Source organism: Lagenorhynchus albirostris, chromosome 1 (assembly GCF_949774975.1).
Source record: "Lagenorhynchus albirostris chromosome 1, mLagAlb1.1, whole genome shotgun sequence".
In the NCBI taxonomy this organism is placed as follows: domain Eukaryota; kingdom Metazoa; phylum Chordata; class Mammalia; order Artiodactyla; family Delphinidae; genus Lagenorhynchus; species Lagenorhynchus albirostris.
The window spans coordinates 135,584,796-135,609,602 of NC_083095.1; the positions used below are offsets into that span (position 1 = coordinate 135,584,796).

A 24,807-nucleotide genomic window follows, 5' to 3' on the forward strand; every position below is an offset into this window, starting at 1 on the left:
TTATTCAAATTCTCCAAAATTTATACTCGATATGTTAATTGTTTCTAAAATGTTTCACCTTTAAATCATGGATTTATTATTTCACCTTTCTTTTAGAGTTTTTTTTTCATTTTTTTCTGTACAGTTCTTCTATAGAAGTCAAAGTCCTGAGTTGCCCAGTTAGGAGCCTCTGACCTACTATCCTGATTAAGTTTCTTCTTCATATTCATGGCCAACATCTGGCTTCTAAATGAAAGGCTTTTGGTCTTTTCAATCACTTGCTGATAGGGTGAGGCTGCAGAGAAAGGGCCCTCCCGTCTCTCCAGAGCCACGGTGAGCTTTGAGAAGAGCTGGAAGCCATGAGGGAGGTGCCAGCTCTCACTGGCCAACACGCAGAGAGACAACAGAAAAGGCAAATGGCACCTAGGCCTTAATGACGAAACATGTCTTCCTATGGCTAAAGCGAGATGTCTGTAAATAGCACAGGAAAAGGACGTGATAGTCCCCTTACAGCCAGTGGCAGCCCTGCTCCCTCTCCTTCTGGACTCACATCACCACAGGATGAGCCACCATGGATTTCCTGGGACCACATCCTATGGCAGGGACCCTGAAACTGGTCAGTCTTTCCTTCTTTTAGCATCCTGGGAGTTCTCTGTCTAACCAGACACAGAAGTGAAAAAGGAAGAGTTTCCCTTTATTTGCTCAGTTAGTCACATATCCGTCAGCAGTTAACATTCCAAACAAAATCCCGCCATTTCCACAGCAGACACATAATGCATTGACTGAAGACAGGCCCCACATGAGTCTATGTGACTGGTGGTTGGAGTTGTGCAGTGCACAGCCTGTGGGCCCAGCCCGGCAAGCCTCTCTGCAGCACTGAAATGGCTCCTGGCAGGAAACTCCCATGTAATGATTCGAATGGAAAAATCCAGCTTTTGATTCAAAAGCTTACTTTAGAGCAGAGGCTGGCAAACATTTTCCGTAAAGCGCTCATTAGTAAATAGTTTAGTCTTTGCAGGCCACACAGCCTCTGGGGTTGCTTCTCAACTCTGCTGTTAGGGCACAAAAGCAGTAGCCACAGACAATATGTCTTTGAACAAGTGTGGCTGTTTCCGATAAAACTTTATTTACAAACAGGCAGTGGGCTGTAATTTGCTGACTCTCTGCACTAGACGGGCTTTTAATTAATTAATTATTTGTTTGTTTATTAAGTGTAAGTTTATTACTAGTCCAGAGTTTTAATATTTTGATCGTCTGGTTGGTCTAACAAAGTAGACGGGCTTTTAAAAATTACATCTGAGGGCTTCCCCGGTGGCACAGTGGTTGAGAGTCCTCCTGCTGATGCAGGGGACACAGGTTCGTGCCCCGCTCCGGGAAGATCCCACATGCCGCGGAGCGGCTGGGCCCATGAGCCATAGCCGCTGAGCCTGCGCGTCTGCAGCCTGTGCTCCGCAACAGGAGAGGCCACAACAGTGAGAGAGGCCCGCGTACCGCAAAAAAAAAAAGAAAAAAAATTACATCTGAGATTAATTACATCCATATAGTATATGCGTACATGTGAAAGGGAACCACAGTGAAAGTTATTTAAGGGTGGCTTGATTATTAATTTGCTTCATAATTTAAATTAAAAGTTGTCTGTGGCATTATTTTCTTTTTTTAAAAACTGAAGTATAATTGATTTACAATGTTGTGTTAGTTTCAGGTGTACAAGCAAAGTGATTCAGTTATACATATATACGTATATATTCTTTTTCAGATTCTTTTTCCTTAGAGGTTATTAGAAAATATTGAGTGTAGTGGTATATAGTAGTTTCTTGTTATTCATCTATTTTATATATAATAGTGTGTATATGTTAATCCCAAACTCCTAATTTTTCCCTCCTCCCCTTTCCCCTTTGGTGACCATAAGTTTGTTTTCTGTCTGAGTCTGTTTCTGTTTTGTAAATAAGTTCAGTTGTATCATTTTTTTTAGATTCCACGTATAAGTGATATCGTATGATATTTGTCTTTGTCTGACATCACTTACTATAATAATCTAAGTTTCTTAGTATGATAATCTATGATAACGATAATCTAAGTCCATTCCATCCATGATGCTGCAAATGGCATTATTTTCAATGATATTTTTTTGCATGCATATGGTAGTTTTAGGCAAAACCTATCATTGCTGAGTGCGCTTCCCAGGGAGGTCTCCATATTCTGCCTCCTGCCCCTCCCGGCCCACCCCTTCCCCACCTTGCACTGTTAGGTGGTGGTGGGCGTACCTTGTTCTCTCTGCTGGTCTCTCTGCTCCATGGACACAAGGGCAGAGAAATGCGCTTGGTCGTAGGCAAGAACCAGAGGTGAGCAGTGGCATCTGTTGGGAGGCACCTCCAAGGGCAGGTAAATCCCTCCGAAGGGGATTGGAGCAAATGCTGCAGACACAAACAAGGGTGAGGACATGTGGATCTGGAGGGGGCGTGGACAGTATCCCTCACCATCCTGGGGGAGGTGACAGGGCGGAGGGAAGGGAGGGCGGGCTCAGGCTGCAGGCCCGGGTGTTGTCATCTGTCACCTACTCCACAGCAGAGGGGCCTCCACCCACCTGGCAGGAGCTCCCTGGGAGCTAGGTGACGCTTGCCATCGATGGATAGGGAAGCCCAGGCTCGCAGGGGCCAGGCCCATTAGACCCCAAGTCCTGTACCTGACCAGGGCACCCTGCTCCACCTGCCTCCTTGGGCAGAGTCCTCCTGGCTCGTTTGTCCCTGCGCCCTGTCAAGCTGCACCCTAGGAACAAGCAGGGCTGAGGGGATTCTGCTGTGACCTGCCGGGCCTGCCTGCTGCCCTGAGTCCGGGCAAGGTGATCAAAACGCCCACCCCAGATGGTCAGCCAGGACGTGTGCTGATGGCCACCTAGAAACCCGTGTTTTCCTGAATGTACTTATTCCTCTCCTGTGTTCACAAAAGCATCTGCATACAGAAAAACGTATGTGCTGCTTGAGAGTTTATTTGTTCTAGGTTTTGAGAAGCTCAGTGAGAGCACTCCAGGCCCAAGTCGTGAGTCAGATGGGAAGTGAGGGACGGGGATCAGCTCCTTTAGCAACTGGGACACAGTCTTGTTCATTTCCTTACCAAAAGGGGGAAAAAGCCTAAATCCTCACTGAAATACAGTAACTACTGGAAATACCTGCCCTGACACGGCATGTTTTTTAATTACAAAGAACCTTGCCTCTTGGCCTCAGACTCAGTGACTCACTGCCCTTCTGTGGAAGGAAAAGACAGTTGACATCAGGGATGTCTTTGATGAGCTCAGGATTCCTCCCCACCCTTGCTTTGTCTATATCAGTGACCATGGTTCTGCCCCCGTCTCTGCTGAGAGGCAGGGTGGGTCCGCCTTTGAGAGGGCTGCACCCTCCAGGACAGGTGCAAAGGAAGGAAGTGTGGACCCAGCTCTGTGGGATCTGATGAGTACAGGGACCCCGATGGGAGGCCGGGCTCTGCACCCAGAGAGCTGCAGACCCCGGCAGGCCTGTGTCACTGGGAGTGACCAAGGTACTCCCAGCTCCCTGCCTTCTGTGGTAACCACAGCCATGAGAGGCAGGACACTTACACTAGGGTGACCTTCCTGGTCCATCCACCATCCTGGCCCCTCCTGTGTCCCTCCTTTTCAGAGAGCATGGTGCCCTGTGGGCTCCAGCAGAAAGGCTAGAGGACACACATGGAGCCCTCCCTGCCTGGGTCGACCCTGCTTCCTCAAGGCCTCAGCTGAAGTTGGGGGCACATTGTGTGGCCTCTCTGAGCGTCGGGCTCCTCGTCTGTAAAGCGAGAGGCAGTGTCTACCCTGGGAGGTAGTGGCCTGGCCGAGGGAGAGGGTGCACATGATTGGCAGTGCAGCGGGTACCGGCCTTGGGAAGTCCTCCATCCCTTCCTCCTTCTCCCCCAGCCCTGGTCCCATCACAGCCTTGCGGATGACTTTGCATTTTCTGCCTTTCTTGTTTCTTCTTTAAGACACATGCGAGGGGCAGGAGGGGACTGGAGTGGCTGAGTGGCCAAGTGGCCCTGGGGTGAGGCCGGCACTGCTGGAGGGTGTGGGCAACGGGTGGGGCCCGGATCCCCTCGGGGTTCATCCCCACCCCCACTCAGCCACATTTCTCCTGCCGTGGACACACAGGGTGGATGGACGGCCAAGAGTAATCTCTCCTGGGAATTCCCTGGCTGTCCAGTGGTTAGGACTCTGCACTTTCACCGCTGAGGGCCCGGGTCCAATCCCTGGTCGGGGAACTAAGATCCCACAAGCCATGTGGCACGGCCAAAAAAAAATATTAAATAAAAAAGAGTAATCCCTTCTCTACTGGGAGGAGCCAGAAACATGTGGAGTCGAGGAGAAACAAGGAGAAATAAGACCTTTGTCCAGGCAGAGTAAGGCTCTGTGTCCTTCTGGAGGCTCAGCCATTACGTTGGACTGTCCCTTCCTTACTCGGGATGTTACACTTTCTGGGTGATGAATAAAATACATCGGTTTCATTATGAGTAAACTTACCTTCCCCGCCTGAGTCCCTCAGCATCGTATCTGCTACAACGACGATGGGCCTCCTTAATATGTGGGCAAGGACGAAAACGTGGAACTCCTCCAGACTCTCGTACACAGGGTCCTCGGCGTTGTCCATGCTAGGGACACAGTGAAGCAAGCCTGTCACTGGAGCGAGTCGGGACAGGAGTGGAGGACAAAACACCTCCCTGTGGCCCTTCCCTGCGTGGACCCTGGCTGTCGCGGCCAGCTGAGGCCACGGCCCCCCTCCACGCCACTCGATGTTGGCAAGCACACTGAACCCAGCTCTCCACCCTGACCCTGGGGTGGGTGGTCTCAGGAGAGAAGCCAAAGCAGAGAACCTGGCAACGTGGGCAGCCAGCTCCCTTTAAGATGCAGTCTCCCTGGGGGCAGAGGCGCCCAGGGTGTGTGACAACATGGGGGCTGGTTCTCTGGGCGGGTTGACGGGGATGCAGTTGGGGCAAGAGGCATGGAGGATCCCCCTTGGGTTCATGCTCACAACCAGCAGCTTAGGCTGAAGTTTTACCCTCAGGGGGTCAGGTATGCCTGGGCACGTCTGATGGGCCGGTGGGTCCACTGCTACCAAGATCTGTGGGCCTTTCTAGGGGATACCCCGACTGAAGATGGTGGTAAGAAGGCTGCCTTGAGTGGTAGTGGAGGGAGTGACAGAATGCCCAACCCAGGCCACTCGGACCCTCCCCAGCCATCCCCTGGCTCTTCTCCGAGGCTCAGGGGAAGAGTGGGCTCCAAAACCTGCATCACTCATGACTCTAGGACATGGGCAGAGAACTGTATGTAGCCTTGATGTCTCTCAACAACCAGGCCAGTCCAAAGGGAAGAAGCATGGAGAGAGGAAGGCCAGTGCCCCTAGGTTGATGGGGCCTCTTGGGCACTCGAATGGGGCGGGGCACCCAGAATTAACTGAGGGCGGTCTCTAAGCAGGTGGGGCAGAGTTAGCAAGTGTGGCCCCGCTTGAGAATTCTGGGGTGGGGTGGCCTGGGGAAAGGGTTCTATGTACATAGCCTGCAGCCAACTGCTTGTGTGGCTTCTCAAACAAAGGCTCTGCATCCTTGGGGATGCCTCATAATCACCTGGGGAGTTTTGTTGTTATTGTACCAATAGTTTTTTCTTGTTCTTTTTCTGGTGACTCAACATACCTTATTTTAAGACTTAAAAAAAATTGGCAGCACCTAAAAGCTCACAAAAAATTTGCAGAGTATAAGTAGCTTTTTTTCCCTTCTGAACCATTTGAAAGTAAATTGCCAACCTGAAATCCCATCACCCGGCAGAACTTCGTGTGCATTTCCTGTGAGTGGGGTTACATTCCTGCAGATATATTCTCCTACATCACCATCAGAACTGGGAATTCGTCTAATCACGAAGGCAACAATGCATCTGTCACCGTGAAAGACCCCAGTCACCACGTGCCATCTGCCCCAGTTCTGGACGGTGTACTGCATTCAGCTGCGGTGTCTCTTTAGCTGTCCTCAGTCTGGAACATTCCTCAGGGTACTTGACGTTCAAGACCTAGGCCATTTTGAAGACCACAGGCCCAGTATTGTGTAGAATGTCCATGGTCTGGGTGTGTGTTTCCTCACAATCAGAGCAGATTGGGTTACACTGCATCCTTCTCGTGGTGTCCAGTTGGGTGGATCTCTCTCGTGGCCGTCAGCCAGGCTCCCTCTTGCAGAGCTGCTCCTTTCCTCTCCGTAATTAATAAGCATTTTATGGGGAGGAACTTGGAATCTACAGACATATTCCACTCCTCACCAAGCCTTGATACATTTACTGATTCCAGGCTTCTATTTGATTCACTGTGTTATAATCCATCCATGTGATTATCTTGATGCTCAGATACCCGCCCTGGTCAGTGGGGCTTGTTCAAGTGGGATCTGTGTCTGTGTGACAGCCCCCGTCATTTTTTAGAGCACATCTTTGCTTTCCAGCAAAAGAAGATGGTCAAGGTTGTGAACTAAAAACGCCGCCTGCCATTTCAGTAAACAAAGGCTGTTGCAGCCATCAGCCACTACAGGTGCCCTAATGGTGAGCCCTGAGGGAACTCAGGATGGAAGCAGGATGCCCCCCGCCCCCGCCCAACATCTAGCAGTCAGCTTCGGCAGCCGCCCCCGACGGTGCACACTGAGAGGACTCAGGATGAGAAAACACAGAATACTGGCCACAGAGAGCTGAGGTACATATTGATAGGAATGATTTCAGTGAGCCCAGACTCTTGCATCTTCCCATACACAGAAAAGTACTAAATTCCTTAACTTGAGATGTCTGGTTTTCTTTAATTAACAGTAATCTTTTGATGTTCTGACCACCCGGTCTTTGTTACAAAAATGCCTATGTATCCTGGTTCCCCTCCTTACCTCTTTGGAGCAGTCCCTCAGAGCCACCTGACAGTCTGTGTCCCAGGCTTAAGTCCTCAGTTCTGTCCATCGAGTAAAACATAACTTTCAACTTTTAGGCTGTGCATTTTTTTTTTCAGTCAACAAGATTCGTCTTGTATCTCTTCTGCTTCAGCCCTGGATTCAGCCATTTCTCCTTTTTTTTTTTTTTTTTTAAGATAGTGGATAATGGTGTTTAGAAGCCAAAATATGATTATTGCTGATGTCATTGCTCCTAGACTCAGTAAGTAGAGCTGGGGAACGTGTGTGTGCATGTGTGTGTACACATCCACATGTGTACATAGACATTTTCATCTGTCATCTATCTATCCATCCATCTATTATCTATCTATCTACCTATCATCTATCTATCTGAAACTCTGAGTCCCCTGATACTCCCAATTCCAATCTAACACCCCAGAGTTCATTCTACTTGTAACTCCTTTCTCCGAAAGTGAGAAACCTGGTTTCTACCAATCTTAAGCTATTTCCTTATTTGATCCTGGTATGTAAACAGCCCCCAACCAATGCTGCTTCCTTTCCCCTGAGTTGCCCTCTTCACTCTGTCTGGCTCTGACACCCTGACCTTGGTCTCTGTGTCCTCTAGGTCCTGAGCTGGGGAGAAAGTGGGGAAGATTTGGGTGTGCATATGCCCCCGGAACTGTCCCGGCTCCTTCCATAGTAAAAGTATTTGTATTCTGAGAAGTGTCCTTCCCACCTTTGCCATCCAGAGAGACTTCTCTGGTCTTTCTGGGGTCTGTATGGCCTCATCCAAAACCTGGCCCAGCTGCCAAAAGGAGTTGGGGAGAAGGAGGTGGGAGGGCCAGACTCAGTGCTGCTCTGGGGCTAGATGTTTCCCTTCTCTGCAAGGGTGGACTGACCTCTAATCCAAGTTGAGTGCAATTGAAAGGTTCTTCCAGAGTTTTGTTTTTTTCCCCTTTTAACGATGTCACTTAGCGTTAACACTGGTTCTGCAATGTCTCTAAGGTGCAAAGAATGCCCTTTTCCCCTTGGGGCCCTGAGTTTGCCTTTTCTGCCAGGCAGTTACCATACTTCCCTGCCCCAGCCTGTTTCTTTTGGCCTCGTTTGGACCACAGTCTTCTGCTACCCGAGATTTTAGAGCCCCCTGCTCTAGAAAACAGTTGTCAGTTTAAGAAATCATTGGCCCCTTCCCAGCACATTAAGTGGGGAAGAAAGAGCTGTGATTTAGTCACCCAGCACTAACTGCACCTCAGTTCTCCCTGGAGAACAGCCTCTCCCTCCAGCCCCTTGCTCTAGGATGACACAATGAATAGCACCTAGTCATAGAAATCAGTCTCTTTGGTTTGTTTTGTATTATGTTGTACATCATTAAAGATCTAAATACAAAGGATATACAGTCTTGATGAATCTAAAGTAATTTGCTAACTATTTTGATTTTTCAGAGAGAACTACTAATAAAAATCTAAAAGGTAAAAAAACCCACAAAACACCACTCTGCCCACTGCAGGTGCCCACCTTGCTTTGATGAACCTATGGATTTAGGACTGAATTTTTCAGGGAGGGAAGGGAAGTGGAAGGGGAGTGTGTTATATACATACACACATGCGGAGTCTAACACAATGCTCTCGGGGGTACATTTCCAAACATCCTGGGTAGTTATCCTGTCCAGCCACGGGTATGTGAGGTCAAGGGCTCTGAGCGGGTGCTCGCTCACCCCTGTCACACAGTGAGCGCTCACAGGCAGGTGTATGGCTGAACGAGACAAGCAGCAGCACGGAGAAGACAGAACACAGACTTACAGCCTGTGTACTCAAGAGAAAGATACCCGACCAGCTACGCAGAGGGGACCCACAACAACCACGGCGCAACGTCTGACTAAGTATTAGGCACCACTGTAGTGGCGTGGCTTTCTGCTCATGCAAAACTCAAAGCAGGGCCATTGTATTTCAAACTGAAAAAACAGCACATATTTATTGAGTACTTGCTACAAGCTGGCACCATGAACAGCCATCTTTTATCCCTCCATCCACTCATCCACCCACCATCCACCTGTTCACCTGTCCATCCATCCATCCAAGCATCCATTTGTCTATCTATTCGCCCACCCATCCATCCATCTACCCATATATCCATCCATCCAATCATCCATTTGTCCATTAATTCACCCATCTACCCATCTACCCATCCATTTATCCATCCATCCACCCATCCATTTGTCCATCCATCCATCCATCCATCCACCCATCCACCTGCCCACCTGTCTGTCTGTCCATCCATCCCAGATCTGTGCTAGGGCTGGAGCATGCAGTTTCACCACATACATCAGGAGGCCTCATGGCCAGACATGGGCAGCAGTGATGGGGGTATAGGCCCAACTGGGAGGGGGTTATGGAGACGCGCCTGGAGCAGAGCGACCTTTCTTCACTCCTGTTTTGGTGTTGAACATGAGAGCCAAAGTCAACTGTGATTCTGCTCAGTGGCCCAGGAGGTTGCAGAGAGGGTCCCAGCTCTACCCTGGGCATAGCTGGAGAATCCCAATATCCTTCCCTACTTGCTCCAGCTCCTTGTTCCCAGGGTGCAGGGAGAAAATTTGAACTGGGGGTGGGTCCTGGTTCTGTGCTCTCCCTTCAAAACCATGGCCATGCCCTTGTGCTTCAAAAGCCTCAGTGACTATTCCTGTTCATTAAACTCAGGCTGGAACATTGGCTCAACAACTCCTCAGGCTCCTCTGCGGGGCAAATGGGCTCATGACTGGGATGACGCTTTGGAACAGTGACCTGCGCATGTGAGTTACTGTGATGGAGCCCGTTGGTAGAAATCAGCTCCAGCAAAACCAGTCCTGAATATTAACGTCCACTTCTCATCCCAAGGCTTCACATCACCTTCCTGTGAGTTTACTGAGCAAATGCTAGATGCGGGATTGTAAATACGATCTCACCTCTGGGAAAAAACACTTAAAATCCCTAAAATACAACACCTAATTGGTGTGACTGTTAAGACTAACATGCAATATAACTGCTTCATCCTCACATCTGGGCGTGTCTGAGAGCTTCCTCACATGCTCTAGGCCACAGCACACCTGTTCCCTCTTCTTCAGTGTGTACCTGGGGAGGGGGAGTCAGGAGCATAGGGATACCTCACCCACCCAGTGAAAACCCCCTGAGGAAGACAAGGGGTGACCTGGACTGAGGCTGGGCCAGGCCCCCACTCCTGGTGGGACCAAGAAGCAAGAGTGGTGGAGTGAGGTCCAGATGGCATGGAAGTCGGTGGCAGGAGTGAAAATGCACAGTGCAGATTTGGGGGTGTCCTGGCTTAAACGGCAGCCACAGCCTTAGAGGCCACCCCAGCAAGAGCCCATGTCATGGACAAGGAAGCCGGTCTGGGCAGCCGGTGGGGTCTTGCCCAAGGGCAGTCACCCGGCCGCACAGAGGCGCAGCTTGGGTGCAGGCCCCCCAGGACACTTCCCCTGTCCCCCTCCCCAAGGTGAGGTGACCACACCTCCTGTTTTGCTTAGGAAAGTCCTGCTTTATGGGTCACCAATGGCCAGTGGCCACTCTCCCTCCTCCAAATGTACCAATTTGGATAAATTATAGAGTCATCATCCATGGGGATTATCTATGGTGACATAGTTATCAGTTTCTGGTGTACCCTCCCATCCAAACGTATAAGCACACATGGATGGACCTAGAGATTATCATACTAAGTGAAGTAAGTCAGAGAAAGATAAATATCATATGATATCACTTATGTGTGGAATCTAAAAAATGATACAAATGAACTTATTTACAAAACAGAAACAGATCCACAGACATAGAAAACAAACTTATGGTTACCAAAGGGGGAAAGGGGGAGTGATAAATGCGGAGTTTGGAATTAGCATATACACGCTACTATATATAAAATCAATAAACAATAAGGACCTAATGTATAGCACAGGGAACTATACTCAATATCTTGTAATGACCTATAATGGAAAAGAATCTGAAAAAGAATATATATATATGTACAACTGAATCACTTTGCTGTACACCTGAAACTAACACAACATTGTAAATCAACTATATTTCAATAAAAATTTAAAAAATATAAGCATATATGTGTTTGTGTGTGTGTGCATACGCACATATAGAGGAATATGAATGTATGTGCATATTTAGATTCTATACACATACCCACCCCTACCTCTAGGTGAAAGGCAGGGCACTACATGGGCTATTCTGACCCTTGATTTTCCTCTTAACAGTACATCCCAGAGAGGCCTCCGTCAGGGTATGTGGGTCTCCTCCCCTCTCACAGCTGCACGGCAGCATTTCTGTCAGTGGTGGGACTCGACCCCTTCTCCCAGGCAGGGTTTGGAGCCATGACGACATCTTTGATGAGCTGGCACATAGGTGCAGAGGGGGGCTGGAGAGTCACCCTGAGGGGCTCACAGGGGCTGAGGCCAGCCGGTGCCCTGCTGTGGGCCTTTGTATCCAGTCAGGAACTGTGTCTGCCCAGATGGGAAGCTTTTCCAAAAGATTTCCTAAGGCACAGTGTAGGCTGCTAGGGCCTTACTAAACGCTATGGCCTGGGGATCCAGGACGGAAGGAGGGTGGCACCCCTGGCACTTTGAGGGGACCAAGAGGGTCTCGGGCTCTGACAGGAGCTTCTCAACTGTGGCCAGGGTAGCCTGGGGGTGAGGACTCATTTCACTGCCTAAAATGAATACGCTGGGGTCATTTGTGTGACAAATATTTACTGAGTATCTGCTCTGGGTATAGCACTGTTGCTAGGGGTGTGTGTGTGTGTGTGTGTGTGTGTGTGTGTGTGTGTGTGTGTGTGTGTGTGTGTGTGTGTGTGTGTGTGTGTGTGTGTGTGTGTGTGTGTGTGTGCATGTGTGCACATGTATGCAGGTCTAAGCGGTAGAGACAATTAACAGATGATCAAACAAATAACTATCAGGTGTTAATAAGCACAGTGGTTAAAAAGGGGCTGCTTTATACAGGAAGGTCAGGGAAGCCTCCTGACAGATGAAGAGTTTGGCTTCAATCATATTTTCAATTAGCAATGTCTTTAAAAATTTGACCTGGATTCCACATTTGCAAATGTGAGAACTCGTTAGGTGAACAAACATTCTTCCTGCTTGGTTCACTGGTAAAAGTCACAGCACCTTGAGGAATATTTGTAAGAAAGCCTCCTTTTCCACAAGGGGCCAAGCCCTGACCCTGCGGGGTGGGCACCTCCCAGCAGTGGCATGCCACTCACCTTTCCTTAAAAGACTGACTTAAGTTCATACCTCTGAGACTGTACATCAGGTAACCATTTAGGATTCTAGTAATTTCTGAAAAAGTCCAATAAAATAGAAAGGCAGCAAACATATTATGAAATTATGTAGACACAGCAATGAAATTATGGAAAGTCAGTTACAAAATGAGCAGCACACAAGAGAAATAGGGGCCTGGGGTGTCAGTCACTCTGTGGGGGCTGCCCAAGAGTCCTTGAAATGGCCCCCCTCTCTCAGCCTCTTTTTCTCTTTGTTCAAACAGCCTCTCAGCCTCCATAACCTGTCTCATCTAATGGTGAGCAAGTAAGCTTTTCTTTTATAAAAGGTTAAAGAACAAAATTGATTACTTTCATCACAAATCTCAGGATAAGTTCTTGATTCTTGCTTTTCATGCCTGTTTTGCATTTGATAAGAGCATGGGTTTATGTTTGTGGTCAGTTCCAAGTTCAGATCCTGGCTCTGTCTCTTCTGGGCTGTGGGATGCTGGGAACTGACTTAATTTTCTGAAACTCAGGTTTCTGTCATTGGTCATGATAAGGACAGCTTTGCAGCCCTGCTTGACGCAGAACATAACACATGTGCTCAGTAGACGACATGGCTCTAATTCCTGCCTGATGATGCTATTCTTCCCCATCTCTAGGGAATCCTTATCCTCTAAGAAGGCCAGCCCTCCCTGCACGAGTGTGGGAAAATGGTGTGAGCACTCATCCCACGAGGGCTGGCCTTTGCTCCCCGCCTGATAATGGCTCAGGTCTCGGCACTGGTGTCATGGGCTCCAGGCAGGAATGCCTCCCCTGGGGGTGTGTGGAGGCACAAGTGCTTAGCTCCGTGCCTGCTGCTCCTGGATCTGGCTCTGTAGGTACACACAGCCCCAAGTGGCCAGCACTGAGCTAGGGTTTGGAAAAGAATCAAAAAGAAGCATTGGGTTGGCTGCACCAACAGGATACTGCAGTCTGAAGGGGAGACAATATAAAACATACACAAGTCCTGCATGAGCAGGGTGCAGGACAGGGCTATGTGCACAGTGGTGCATTCTGGCTGGAGGACAGAAAAGGGAGTCCCAGGGAACCAAAAAGTACCTGGAAGATTATAAAAAGAGGGCTTCAGAAAACAATCCCATGAGGTTGTTTATGAACTCCTGGACTCCCCTCTCCCCAACTGTGAGCTATGCATGCGTGGATCTGTCCTAATCAGTACACCAAAGGCTCTGACGACTTACTGAAGAGACCCCCGCCCAGGTCACAGACTGCATAATGTGAAGCTTAGCCAAATAGGACAGCAAAGGCTTTGAAAACCACAGCCCAGAGAAGGCAGGTTGAAATTTACAGTATGAACCTACCTGATAGAATTAAAAAGTCAACATTTTTCTTAGATTATAAACAAGACTCAGAATCTCATAAGATCCAAAATGTCCAGGATGCAATCCAAATGTACTCGACATATGAAGAACCACAAAAATCTCAATGCCCAAGGAAGAGAGCAATCAAAAGACACCAACTCTGAGTTGGTAGATATCGGAATTATCTGACAAAGATTTTAAAGAAGTCATTATGAAAATGCTCCAATAAGTGATGGAAATTTTAGACCCTAAATATACAACAATTGGAAGAAAAAATTCACTGAGTGGACTCAACAGCAGATTGGAGATGAGAAAGAAAAAGGGTCAGTAAATCTGAAGATGGATCAACAGATGACCCAATCTGAAGAAGAGGGAGAAGAAAAGATTGACAAAATGAGGATTTCAGTGACTTGTCAGTCAACGCCAAAGGTGTAATACTCATGTCATGAGGGTCCAATAAGGAGAAAGAGTACAGTGCCCCTAAAAAGAAAAAAAAATTTAAATAAATAATGACTGAAAGCTTCCTAAGCTGTGCAAAGATACAAACCTGTAGATTTAAGAAGCTCAGAGAACTAAAGAGGATAAACCTAAAGAAATCCATGGCCAGACACAACAAAATCAAATTGCTGAAACCTAAGGACAGAGGAAAAATGTTGAAAGCAGCCAGATAAAAGTGACACTCTCAACAGGGGAACAATAATTCGAATGACTGTAGATTTCTCATCAGGAACCACTGGAAGCCAGAAGAAGGAGAAACAAGATTTTTAAAGGATGTTAAACTAGAATTCAATATCCAGTACAAATATCCTTCAGGTATAAAGGTGAAATAAACATATTCTCAGATGAAGAAAAGGGGATTCATAACCACCAAATCTCCCTAAAAAAATTAAAGGAAAATGTTCAGATTGAAAGAAAATGATACAAGAAGAAATGTTGGAATATCAGAAATGGAGGAAGCACAACAGAAACAGTCATGATCTGCATACCTATTAACAGACTATCCTTTTCCTCTTGAGTTCTTTAATATATATTTGAAGACTCACATTAAAATTATTATATTGGCTGGTGGGGTATTTAAAGTATGTAGATGCAATACATAAGAAAATTAAAACATAAAGGAGAAGATAAGGGACCCATATAGTGACAAGGATTTTGAATTTCACTTGAATTCCAAAAGGGATTGCTTAAAGTATGTATATTGTAATTACTAGAGCCACCACTTTTTTTTCTTTTTTTTCAGTACATGGGCCTCTCGCTGTTGTGGCCTCTCCCGTTGCGGAGCACAGCCTCCGGACCCGCAGGCTCAGTGGCCATGGCTCACGGGTCTAGCCGTTCCGCGGCATGTGGGATCTTCCCAGACTGGGGCACGAACCCGTGTCCCCTGCATCGGCAGGCGGACTCTCAACCACTGCGCCACCAGGGAAGCCCTAGAACCGCCACTTAAAAATTATATGAAGAGATGTTAAAATCACAAAAGTTAAATTAAAATAGAAACTTAAAAAATTCAAATAACTGAAACAAGGAAAGGGTAACATAGGAACAAAAAAAAAACAAAAGGAAAAAGAGAACAAATAATAAAACGAAAAAGCTAAATTCAAGCATGTCAATCATTACATTAAATACAGATTGTTTAAATGCAGCAGTTAAAAGATAGAAATTGTTAGAATCAATGAAAACTATTTGCTGTGTTGAAGAAACTCACTTCAAATATAATGATATAGGTAGGTTAAAGGTAAAAGGATGGAAAATTACAGATCATGAAAATTTTAATCAAGAGAAAACTAGAGAAACTTTATCAATATCAGGCAAAGTAGACTTCAGAGCAAAGAAAATTGCCCCAGATAAAAAGAAATACTACATAATGATAAAAGGATAAGATTCAGTAAGAAGATAGAATAGTCCTAAATGAACGTGGATTTAACAATAAGACTTCAAAATACTTAGAAGAAAAAACTGACAAAACTGAAAGGAGAAACAGAAACAGCCACAAGTACAATTGTAGGGCTACAAACTTCTCTCTTGGTAACTGAAAGAACAAGTAGACAGAAAATCATCAAGTGTATAGAAAATTTGAACAAAACCATCAGTCAATTGGATCTAACTGACATCAACAGAATACTCCATCTAACAAGTACAGAATACACATCTTTTTAAAATGCACATGGAGGGCTTCCCTCGTGGCGCAGTGGTTGAGAGTCCGCCTGCCGATGCAGGGGACACGGGTTCGTGCCCCGGTCCGGGAAGATCCCACATGCCGCGGAGCGGCTGGGCCCGTGAGCCATGGCCGCTGAGCCTGCGCGTCCGGAGCCTGTGCTCCGCAACGGGAGAGGCCACAACAGTGAGAGGCCCGCGTACCGCAAAAAAAAAAAAAAAAAAAAAAAAAATGCACATGGAATATTCACAAAGATAGACAATATGCTTACTCCTTAACAAAACTGAACACATTTTAAGTAATTTAAATCATACCAATTATGTTGTCAGACCATAATGCAATTAAACTAGAATTAGTAAAGAAAGACAACAAAAACATATTACACAATACACTTTTAAATAATTCAGTGGTAAAAGAGAAAGTCTCAAGGGAAATTAGAAAATATTTTAAACAGAATGAAAATAAAAATGCAACGTATCAAAATTTGTTGTATGCAGCTAAGCAGTTCTTAGAGGGAAATTTATAGCCCCAAAATGCATATATTACAAAAAAGAAAGATCTCAAATCAATAATCTAAACTTTCACCTGAACAAAGTAGAAGAATCAGTGTAAAATAAACCCAAAGCAAGCAGAAGGAGGGAAACTCTAAAGGTAAGAGCAGAAACCAATGAAATTAAAATCTAAAAGTCAGTAGGGATAATCAATTGAGACAAAACTGGTTCTTTTAAAAGAACTTTAATAAAATTGATAGAACTTTAGCAAGGCTGACCAAAAAAAAAAAAGAGAAAGACACTAATTGCTGAGTCTGAAAAGAAAGGGAATATCACTAAAGTCCCTCCAAGATATTTATAAGTTAAAAAAGGGAAAATTACAAACAATATTATGCACATAAATTCAACAACTTAGATGAAATGGAACAATTTCTCAAAAACAACAAGCTACCCAAACCTACTTTTTTCTGTAACTATTAAAAAAATCGAATTTATAGTTAATAAACTTCTGAAAAGGAAATGTTTGGTTGCAGATGATTTCATAGGTTCAGTGAAGTCTACCAAACATTTAAAGAATAAATATTACCAGTTCTATACAATCTCTTCTAGAAAATAGAAGAGGAGGTAATAGTTCCCAACTTGTTTTATGAGACTAGCATTACTCTGATACCAAAACTAGACAAAGACAGTAGTATATAAAAAGAAAACTACATTCCAATAACCTCCATGGTCACAGATGCAAAAATTCTCAACATAATATTGCCAAATTGAATGAACAAAATAAAAAGTTCAGTACACCAAGAGAAAATGGAATTAATCCCTGGAATTCAAGGATTCCCTGCAATGGAATCCCTGGTTCAATATTCAAATATCATTCAATGTAACCCACCACATTAATGGTCTAAAGACAAAAAAAATCCACATGATCATATTAATTGATGTAGAAATGTATTTGATAAAATTCAGCTTTCATTAATGACAGAAACTCTTGAAAAAAGGAATAGAAAGAAACTTCCTCAACCTGATAAAAGATACCTACTAAAAACCTATAACAAACATCATATTGATGAAAGATTTCTGACTAAGACTGATAACCAGGGAAGGGTGTCCTCTCTCACCATGTCCACTCAACATCATACTAGAAATCCTAGTTAGTGCGATAAGTCAAGAAAAAGAAATAAAAGGCATAGAGATTGGAAAGGAAGAAATAAAACTATCCCTACCCATAGATGATATGAATGTCTATGTGGAAAATCCCAGGGAATCGACAAAAAACCTCTTAGAGCTGATAAATGAGTTTCGTGACATCACAGAATACAAAGTCAAAACAAACATCAAATCACATTTCTATAACTAGCAATGAATAATTGCAGACCCAAATGAAAACACATACACATGTGCATGTACACACACACACACGCACATTTACAATAGCTCCAAATGAAATATTCAGGTATAAATCTAATAAAACATGTATGGAACTTGTGTGATGAAAATTATAAAATGCTAATGAAACAAATCAAAGAAGATCTAAATAAATGAAGAGACATATAGTGTCTCCCTAATACATGGAAAAAGATGTGTAAGTAGACTCAACATTTTAAAGATTTCAATCCTCCCCGAATTCATGTATAGATTTAATGCAATACCAATAAAAATCCTAGCAGGATAGTTTTCAGATATAGATAAGGTGATTCTATAAATTTGTATGGGAAAGCAAGAAAAAAAAAAGACCAGAAATATTGAAAAAAGAGAATAAAGTTGGAGGAATGATGCTACCCAATTTTAAGACTTATTATAAAGTGACAGTATCCAAGAGGGTGATATTGTCAAAAGCATTGACACATATTTCAATGGAACATAATAGAGAAACTCCCCTCAAAACCCATATAAATATTGCCTATTGGTTTCTGAAAAAGGTAAAAGCAATTCAGTGATGAAAGAATAGTCTTTTCAAGAAATGATATTGGAAAGTCGGACATTCATGTGTAAGTAAATGGAACCCTGATCTGTTCTCCATCACTATAGTTTTGCCTTTTGGATAATGTTGTATAAATGACATCATACATACAACATATAACTTTTTGAGACTTGATCCTTTCATGCAAGTTGTTGCATGTATCAATAGTTTGTTTTTAATTCATGAATAGTATTCCATAATATTGATGTACTCCAATTTGTTTATCAATGGACATTTGAGTTATTTCCAGTTTTTGGCAATTATGAGTAGAACTTCTATAAACATTTTACATAGAACTTTGTGTGAATGTACATTTTCATTTCTTTGGGGCAGATTTTCTCAATCTTGGCACTATTGAAATTTTGGACCAGATAATTCTTTGTTTTGGGGTGCTGTTCTGTGCATTTTAGAAGGTTTAGCAGCATCCCCAGCTTCTGCTCATTAGATTCTAGCAGTATCCAGCCCACCCTCCAGTTGTGACAACCAAAATATCTCTAGACCTTGCCAAATGTCCCATGGGGGCAAAATCATCCCTGGTTGCGAACCACAGCTCTAGGGTAAATACTTAGGAGTAGGACTGCTGGGTCATATGGCAAACGTATTTTTAAATTTACAAGAATCTGTCAAACTGTATTCCAGAGTGGTTGTGTCATTTTACATCACCAACAATGTGATGTAAAATTTGCTTTGCATTCTCACCACCACCTGGTATTGCCAATATATTTTCTTTTCGACCTTCTTACAGGTATGTAGTGGTTTTAATTTTCATTTCCCTAATGGGGTCTACATTGTATTCTTCAAACTGAGAGGGTCCTGGTTTTCTCCCTGCCTCCCAAGAGTATAGTGACTGTTGGATATTGCTTGGTAATTTAAAATAATTCCTCTCATTAATTCATCATAGAACTAATGCTTACAAAGGTTTTCAATATTTGGCAAGGAGGAAAGGGAGACTCAGGGAGGCTGAGTTGGAAAATGCCTTTCTGTACATTCACAGAGAAAGACAACTGATGGTAAAGGTTTAGTCTGTTGTTAATGAAGGCTGGGATCTGAAATGATACTCCCTTGAAACACATCCTGGAATTGGACTAGAAAACAAAGAGGCCTTATTCTATCACTCACAGAAAAGAGCAAGAACCCAATTCTCTATAAACAGAGACAGAGGCTTCTGAGCCAAGGGGTAGGAGGAAAAGCAGGGACCAGGGAACCTGGGAGGCAGAATACCTGAATTTGAACTATGGCTTTTCCACTCAGTAGATTACCCTGGACAAATCATTTTTATCCTGAATCCAAGTTTCCTCATACTTTAAATGAGAGTTACAATCCTTATCTCACAGGGTTACTGTGATGGCAGAATGAGATAGTGTGTGTGCAAATGCACAGCACATAGCAGGCAATTAATACATGTTGAGTTAATGAATAAATCTTTTTCACAGCCTATAAAGACAAAGTAAGAAGTTGAATATATTTAGTCTTTGATTTTATATAATTGTTTTATTTCAAATTAGCCAACCTGGACTGAGTGCCAGGAAGCTGATAGCTTTCTGTCTGATTTATTTCCTTTGATGACATCATTCATTCCATGAATTTAAAGTTAGAATTTTATACCCAGACAAACTATCCACCAAGGGTGAGACAGAATAAAGACAGATTCAAATACACAAGGATCCAAAAAAGTCTATTTGCAAGTACACTCTTTCTTGAGAAGCTATAAAGCTTGTCACAGTGTATGCTCTGGGAAACTGCAGGGTTCTGGACTCAGGTCTGGGTCTGCATTCTAGCCCCAGCAGTTACAAACTGGAGGTAAGTCAATTAATCTCTCAGAGCATTAGTTTTCCAACGTACAAAGGAGGATGATGCCTAATTTATAAAGTGGAGATAAAGGGTGTAAGGTGGTGACACTTAGGTAGTATGTAAGGCAGGTAGGTGCCCAGCAGAGGTTCATGCCTTCCTCTCTCCAATCCTCACTGTGTCCAGTGCAATCCTATAAGCTGTTTTTGTGTTCCATTCCCAGAGGTCCAGGCTCTGGAGGTCAGGCTGCAGAGTATACAGTGCAGTAACCCTGACATATAAGCTCACAGGAAGGATCTGCTCTACAGTCAGAGACTCCTGACAGCCCCTAAAAGCTCCAACGTTTTCAAGACTCAAAGGAATGAATTTCTAAGGGTGGAATATCAGACACTGAGATGAGCGAGCGTGAGGCGAATGTGATAACCACTACACTATGGACAGTGAGATGAACCAGTGGAAAGTCAGGGAAAAGGAACACATTTCAAGTATTTGGGATGGGCCTTTACAACATACCATATAGGCAGCAGGCAGGCCAACTCACAGGCTGAGTGTGACAATGTCTTAATAAACATTATTTTTACAGTTGTATAAACTTCTTTCCAAACACTTTCAAACCCATGATTTCACCGCCTCATCCCAACAGCATCAGAGAATGTGGCTGATTGCTTTCATGGCCACAGAGCCTTCTTACTGCTGTGTGCTTGTCTATTTGCAATGTGACCTTGCCCCTCCTCTTATTAAGGATGGAGTCTCTTTCTCTGCCCAGAGGCTGGCTCAGCCGTGGGACTTGCTTTGGCAAGTGGGACATTAGTAAACACGATGCAAGCAGAGAGTTGAGCCGCACCTCCACAATGGGGGCTGCCTCCTCTTCCTGCTCTGATCCATGTTGTAAGGAGCCTGAGCCTTCTCAAGGATGAAAGCCCATCTGGACAGAGGCCCAGCGAGAGCCAGAGCTGTGAACCAGGCCATCCTGGACTATGCAGCCCCACCCACACCAACTGCCAGATGCTGCAGCCCCAGGAGCAGCTCCAGGCAATTCCAGACCAGACTGCTGGCCCCCAGCATACGAGCAAATCCAGTGGGTCTGCTTTAAGCCACCCAGTTTTGGTGTGGTTTTCTCCACAACCATCAAAAACCGATACAGCCTGGCAGGGACGTCATTACCAAGTGCATTTTACATCTGAACAACACGGACGTTCAGAGAGCTTGGGAGACGGGCCTGAGATCACACGCCCAGCCTGGGACTCTAACCCAGGTCATCTGAGTCTGGGCCTCTGGTCGGGGTCCACCAGGCATCCCCCCTTCCTAGTTCTCAGTTGCCTTGAAACCAGATGAAGCACCCAGAGGCCACCACTAACTAACTGCTTTCAGAGATTTTACCGGTTTGGGAACAAGTAATGGATTCCTCCCGTTGCACACACCCCCTCTTCCCGCAGTGTCCAGCATGGGGGGGGCAGCGCTGCACGTGCCAGCCGGTGACGGACAACTTCACCTCAGCACTGCTTTCCCTGCAGACCTGCATGACTTAGGCTGGACTTATTTTCTTCTCTCCTCCGTGTCTTCCTTTTCCTTCTGGGGAGCAGCCCTCTTCCCCATGGCCCCACTTGCAGCCCTGGTGACGGGCGAGCCTAGTTCATCTTTGGTGGAGGGGCTGTAAACCCCAGCAGCAGTGTGAAGGAGGTCACACTTCACACGTCGTGCCTCAGAGGGTCTCTGGAGGAGCAGCAGCACAGAACGTCTGATTTCTCATTTTAGCCACAGAGAAACATACACGTTTTGATTTGCAAGTAGGAGCAGCAGAGACAACGGGTCCTGTAGTTCTGAGTGCGCCTGCGTGGAAGCCCCCGCCTCTGCCTGCTTCGGCTCTCACCATGTTTGCCGCGTCTGCGGGTGCAGGCGCCACCCCATCTTTCTCACGCATCTGAACTCAGCAGGGAGCTCACACTGGCCTTGCCTTCCTGAGGTCTTGGAGGGCATCCCGCTCTGTGGTCACCAGTCCTGAGCAGCCTGTCCACGGTGGCTCTCTGGCTGGTGGCCCGCCCTGCCCAGACCCCAGCCTGGTCTCCACCCTTCTCCGTGGTCAAGTTGTGGACAGGCATCCCTGCCTCCAGGGTCTCCTGCTGGGGCTTGGCCAGTGAGCCTGGGGACCGGCCACTGCGAGTCGTGCAGGAGGAAGGCAGGAAGCAGGCCAAGCGCATCCCTGGGTCTGGCCCTTGGTCCCTTCCGGCCTCTTCAGATACTTAACCTGGTTGCTTTCTGGAAAAAAAATGATACTGGGCCAGTGTCCATGCTGGGAGCCGCAGTGTGGCGTCTGTCTCCATCTGTCCCAGGGCCAGGCGGCCAGGGGCTGGCTGGGCAGGAGCAGTGCTTGCACTTGTCACTCACCATGGTGGCCAGGTTCCCAGGGCGTGGGGGGAACACGAGGAAAGCCACTGTAGTTTTTCTCGCCATTGTACCTGCAAATGCACTCATTTGCCCAGCTCTCTCCTTTCCTCAGGATAAACTCTGTGTGGCCTTTCTGGTCACTTTTCCTAGTTCTGTTCAGGGGGCTATCACATCAGCCCTGAGCTGAGCCCACTGCAGGCCTAGCCGGTTCTTCTCTGTTTCTCACTTCACCTCCTCCCCATTCTCTGGCAGCACCTGTGCCCCCTGAGGGGCCAGCGCAGGCCAGACAGGAGAGGCCAGAGGGCAGCCAAGGCCATCCTGGCTCTCCTCCTTTGGGTGCCCGCTGGGCTTGGGGGAGGTCCTAATGCTGACTCCATTTCCAAGGACGTGCTTTTGCAGGTCTTCAGACCTCCCCGCAGCTGAGGGTCTCTGCCCTCCATTCCCTGGACAGAGGAAGTGGTGCCCCAAGCCAATGGCTGCGCCCACCCTTCAGGCCTGGCCTCTGGGCTTCTCCCTCATAGGCAGAGTCCTGAAGGCAGCGTGGCCCAGGCCTCCTCCCAGGATTCGCGCTCAGTCTCCGCAACCCTGGAGCCCCAGGGATGCTCCCCGTCCCTCAGCTCAGCACGAGGAGGGGACCCTCTTCCCTTTGCCAAGAGAAGACAGAGGCAAAATGCAGAGATGCTGACAACTTGCTCAAGAAAAGTCTCTCTTTTGGACTTTTGCACCCCAAGAGAAGGTGGACCCCCCAGCAGGGGTACACCTCCTAGAAGGAGGAAACAGTCCTGTTCTCTGTGGTGTGACCGCATAAGAACTCTCCAGGGAGGAGGATGTGGGGAGGTCCCGTGAGAGCGACTAAAAGCCTCTGTGAGGTCTCTCTCACAGAGCTCAAATGTTACCATAGTAACGTGTCAGAACCAAAACAGCCTTGGTTCTAGAAGCTCCCCACCTGTGTCTGGGATCTACCTGCTGCTGTGGGTCCAGGTGACTGTCCGGAGCCCACACACAGCCCTGCAGACTGCAGTTATTAGGCCAGAAAACCCTGCGCCCGCCACATACATATAATGGAATATTACTCAGCCGTAAAAAGAAACAAAACTGAGTTATTTGTAGTGAGGTGGATGGACCTAGAGTCTGTCATACAGAGTAAAGTAAGTCAGAAAGAAAAACAAATACCATATGCTAACACATATATATGGAATCTAAGAAAAAAAAGAAAATGGTCATGAAGAACCTAGGGGCAAGATGAGAATAAAGACACAGACCTACTAGAGAATGGACTTGAGGATATGGGGAGGGGGAAGGGTAAGCTGTGACAAAGCGAGAGAGTGGCATGGACATATATACGCTACCAAATGTAAGGTAGATAGCTAGTGGGAAGCAGCCGCATAGCACAGGGAGATCAGCTCGGTGCTTTGTGACCACCTAGAGGGGTGGGATAGGGAGGGTGGGAGGGAGGGAGACGCAAGAGGGAAGAGATATGGGAACATATGTATATGTATAACTGATTCACTTTGTTATAAAGCAGAAACTAACACAGCATTGTAAAGCACTTATACTCCAATAAAGATGTTAAAAAACAAACAAACAAAACAAAAAAACCCTGTGCCCTGGCTTGGGAGGGCATGGGGTGGGGGAGGATTGGAGCCCCTGGGATCATTTAAAATCCAGGAGAAACCAGACATGGGGCTGGGACACCACCTGCAGAGCATTTCTGTGCCATGATCTGTGCAGAGCGACAGGCAAAGGGATCCTCCCGAGGCCCTGGCACGTGTCAGAATCCTGCCCGCACCTGGGGTTGCCCACCCAGCACCTCTCACGGAAGAGGACACTAGTGGCCAGTATGATGCTTACCTGCTCCCCAAACCTTCTGGTCCAAGTTGCATGGAGGGAACTTAAAAAGACCAGGGCGGGAGTTCCCTGGTGGCCTAGTGGTTAGGATTACAGGCTTTCATTGCCGTGACCTGGGTTCAATCCCTGGTCAGAGTTGCGTGTTGTGGCCAAAAACACTTCCATCTTTACAACTGAAACCAAACTAATGGTGAAGGGGTCCTGCGAGGAGGGGGACATTTGGAGGCACAGGGCAGCTACCATCGGGTAGGCAGGTCTCAGCAATGCCCGAGCACCGGGCGAGTGGTCAGCTGGTCCAGCATCTTCTCCCCCGACCCCATATCCTCAGGGCTTAAGGAGTGGGAGAAAGAGGAGGGGACAGTAGGGGACACAGCCGCTGCCCATCACCTAAGGGCCTCTATGTGGTGGTCCTGCCTCGACCTTGGCAAACCCGAGTCCCTGTGAGGGGCGACAGGGACAAACAGATGTCGTCTGCTGCCTGCCCCCACTCTCCTGCTCTGAGTCCTCTGGGGCCCCAGGGAGCAGCAGCAGTGCCCAGGCCATGGCCTTAGGAGTCAGATGACCCGAACCAGCCATGTGACTGTCCGTCAAGTGCCTCCTGGATGGGAGGACTCGGGGGGGGGGGACACAGTATGTGGTGACTGTGACCTGTTATTCTCATCATTACTGCTGTCATTCGCCACATCTTCCCCACCCTGGAAG

General features: G+C 46.5%; 1 protein-coding gene across 1 annotated transcript in view; it reads right to left on the reverse strand.

Annotated features, from left to right (window-relative positions):
• Positions 1–24,807, reverse strand: part of LOC132532105 (OTU domain-containing protein 7A) — a 383,571-nt gene that overhangs the window by 21,413 nt on the left and 337,351 nt on the right. The window contains exons 10-11 of the mRNA XM_060170306.1: positions 4,499–4,626; positions 2,244–2,393 (exon numbers count right to left, since the gene is read on the reverse strand). Of these exons, the coding sequence (XP_060026289.1) occupies positions 2,244–2,393; positions 4,499–4,626 (278 nt within the window). The remainder of the gene's footprint in view (positions 1–2,243; positions 2,394–4,498; positions 4,627–24,807) is intronic.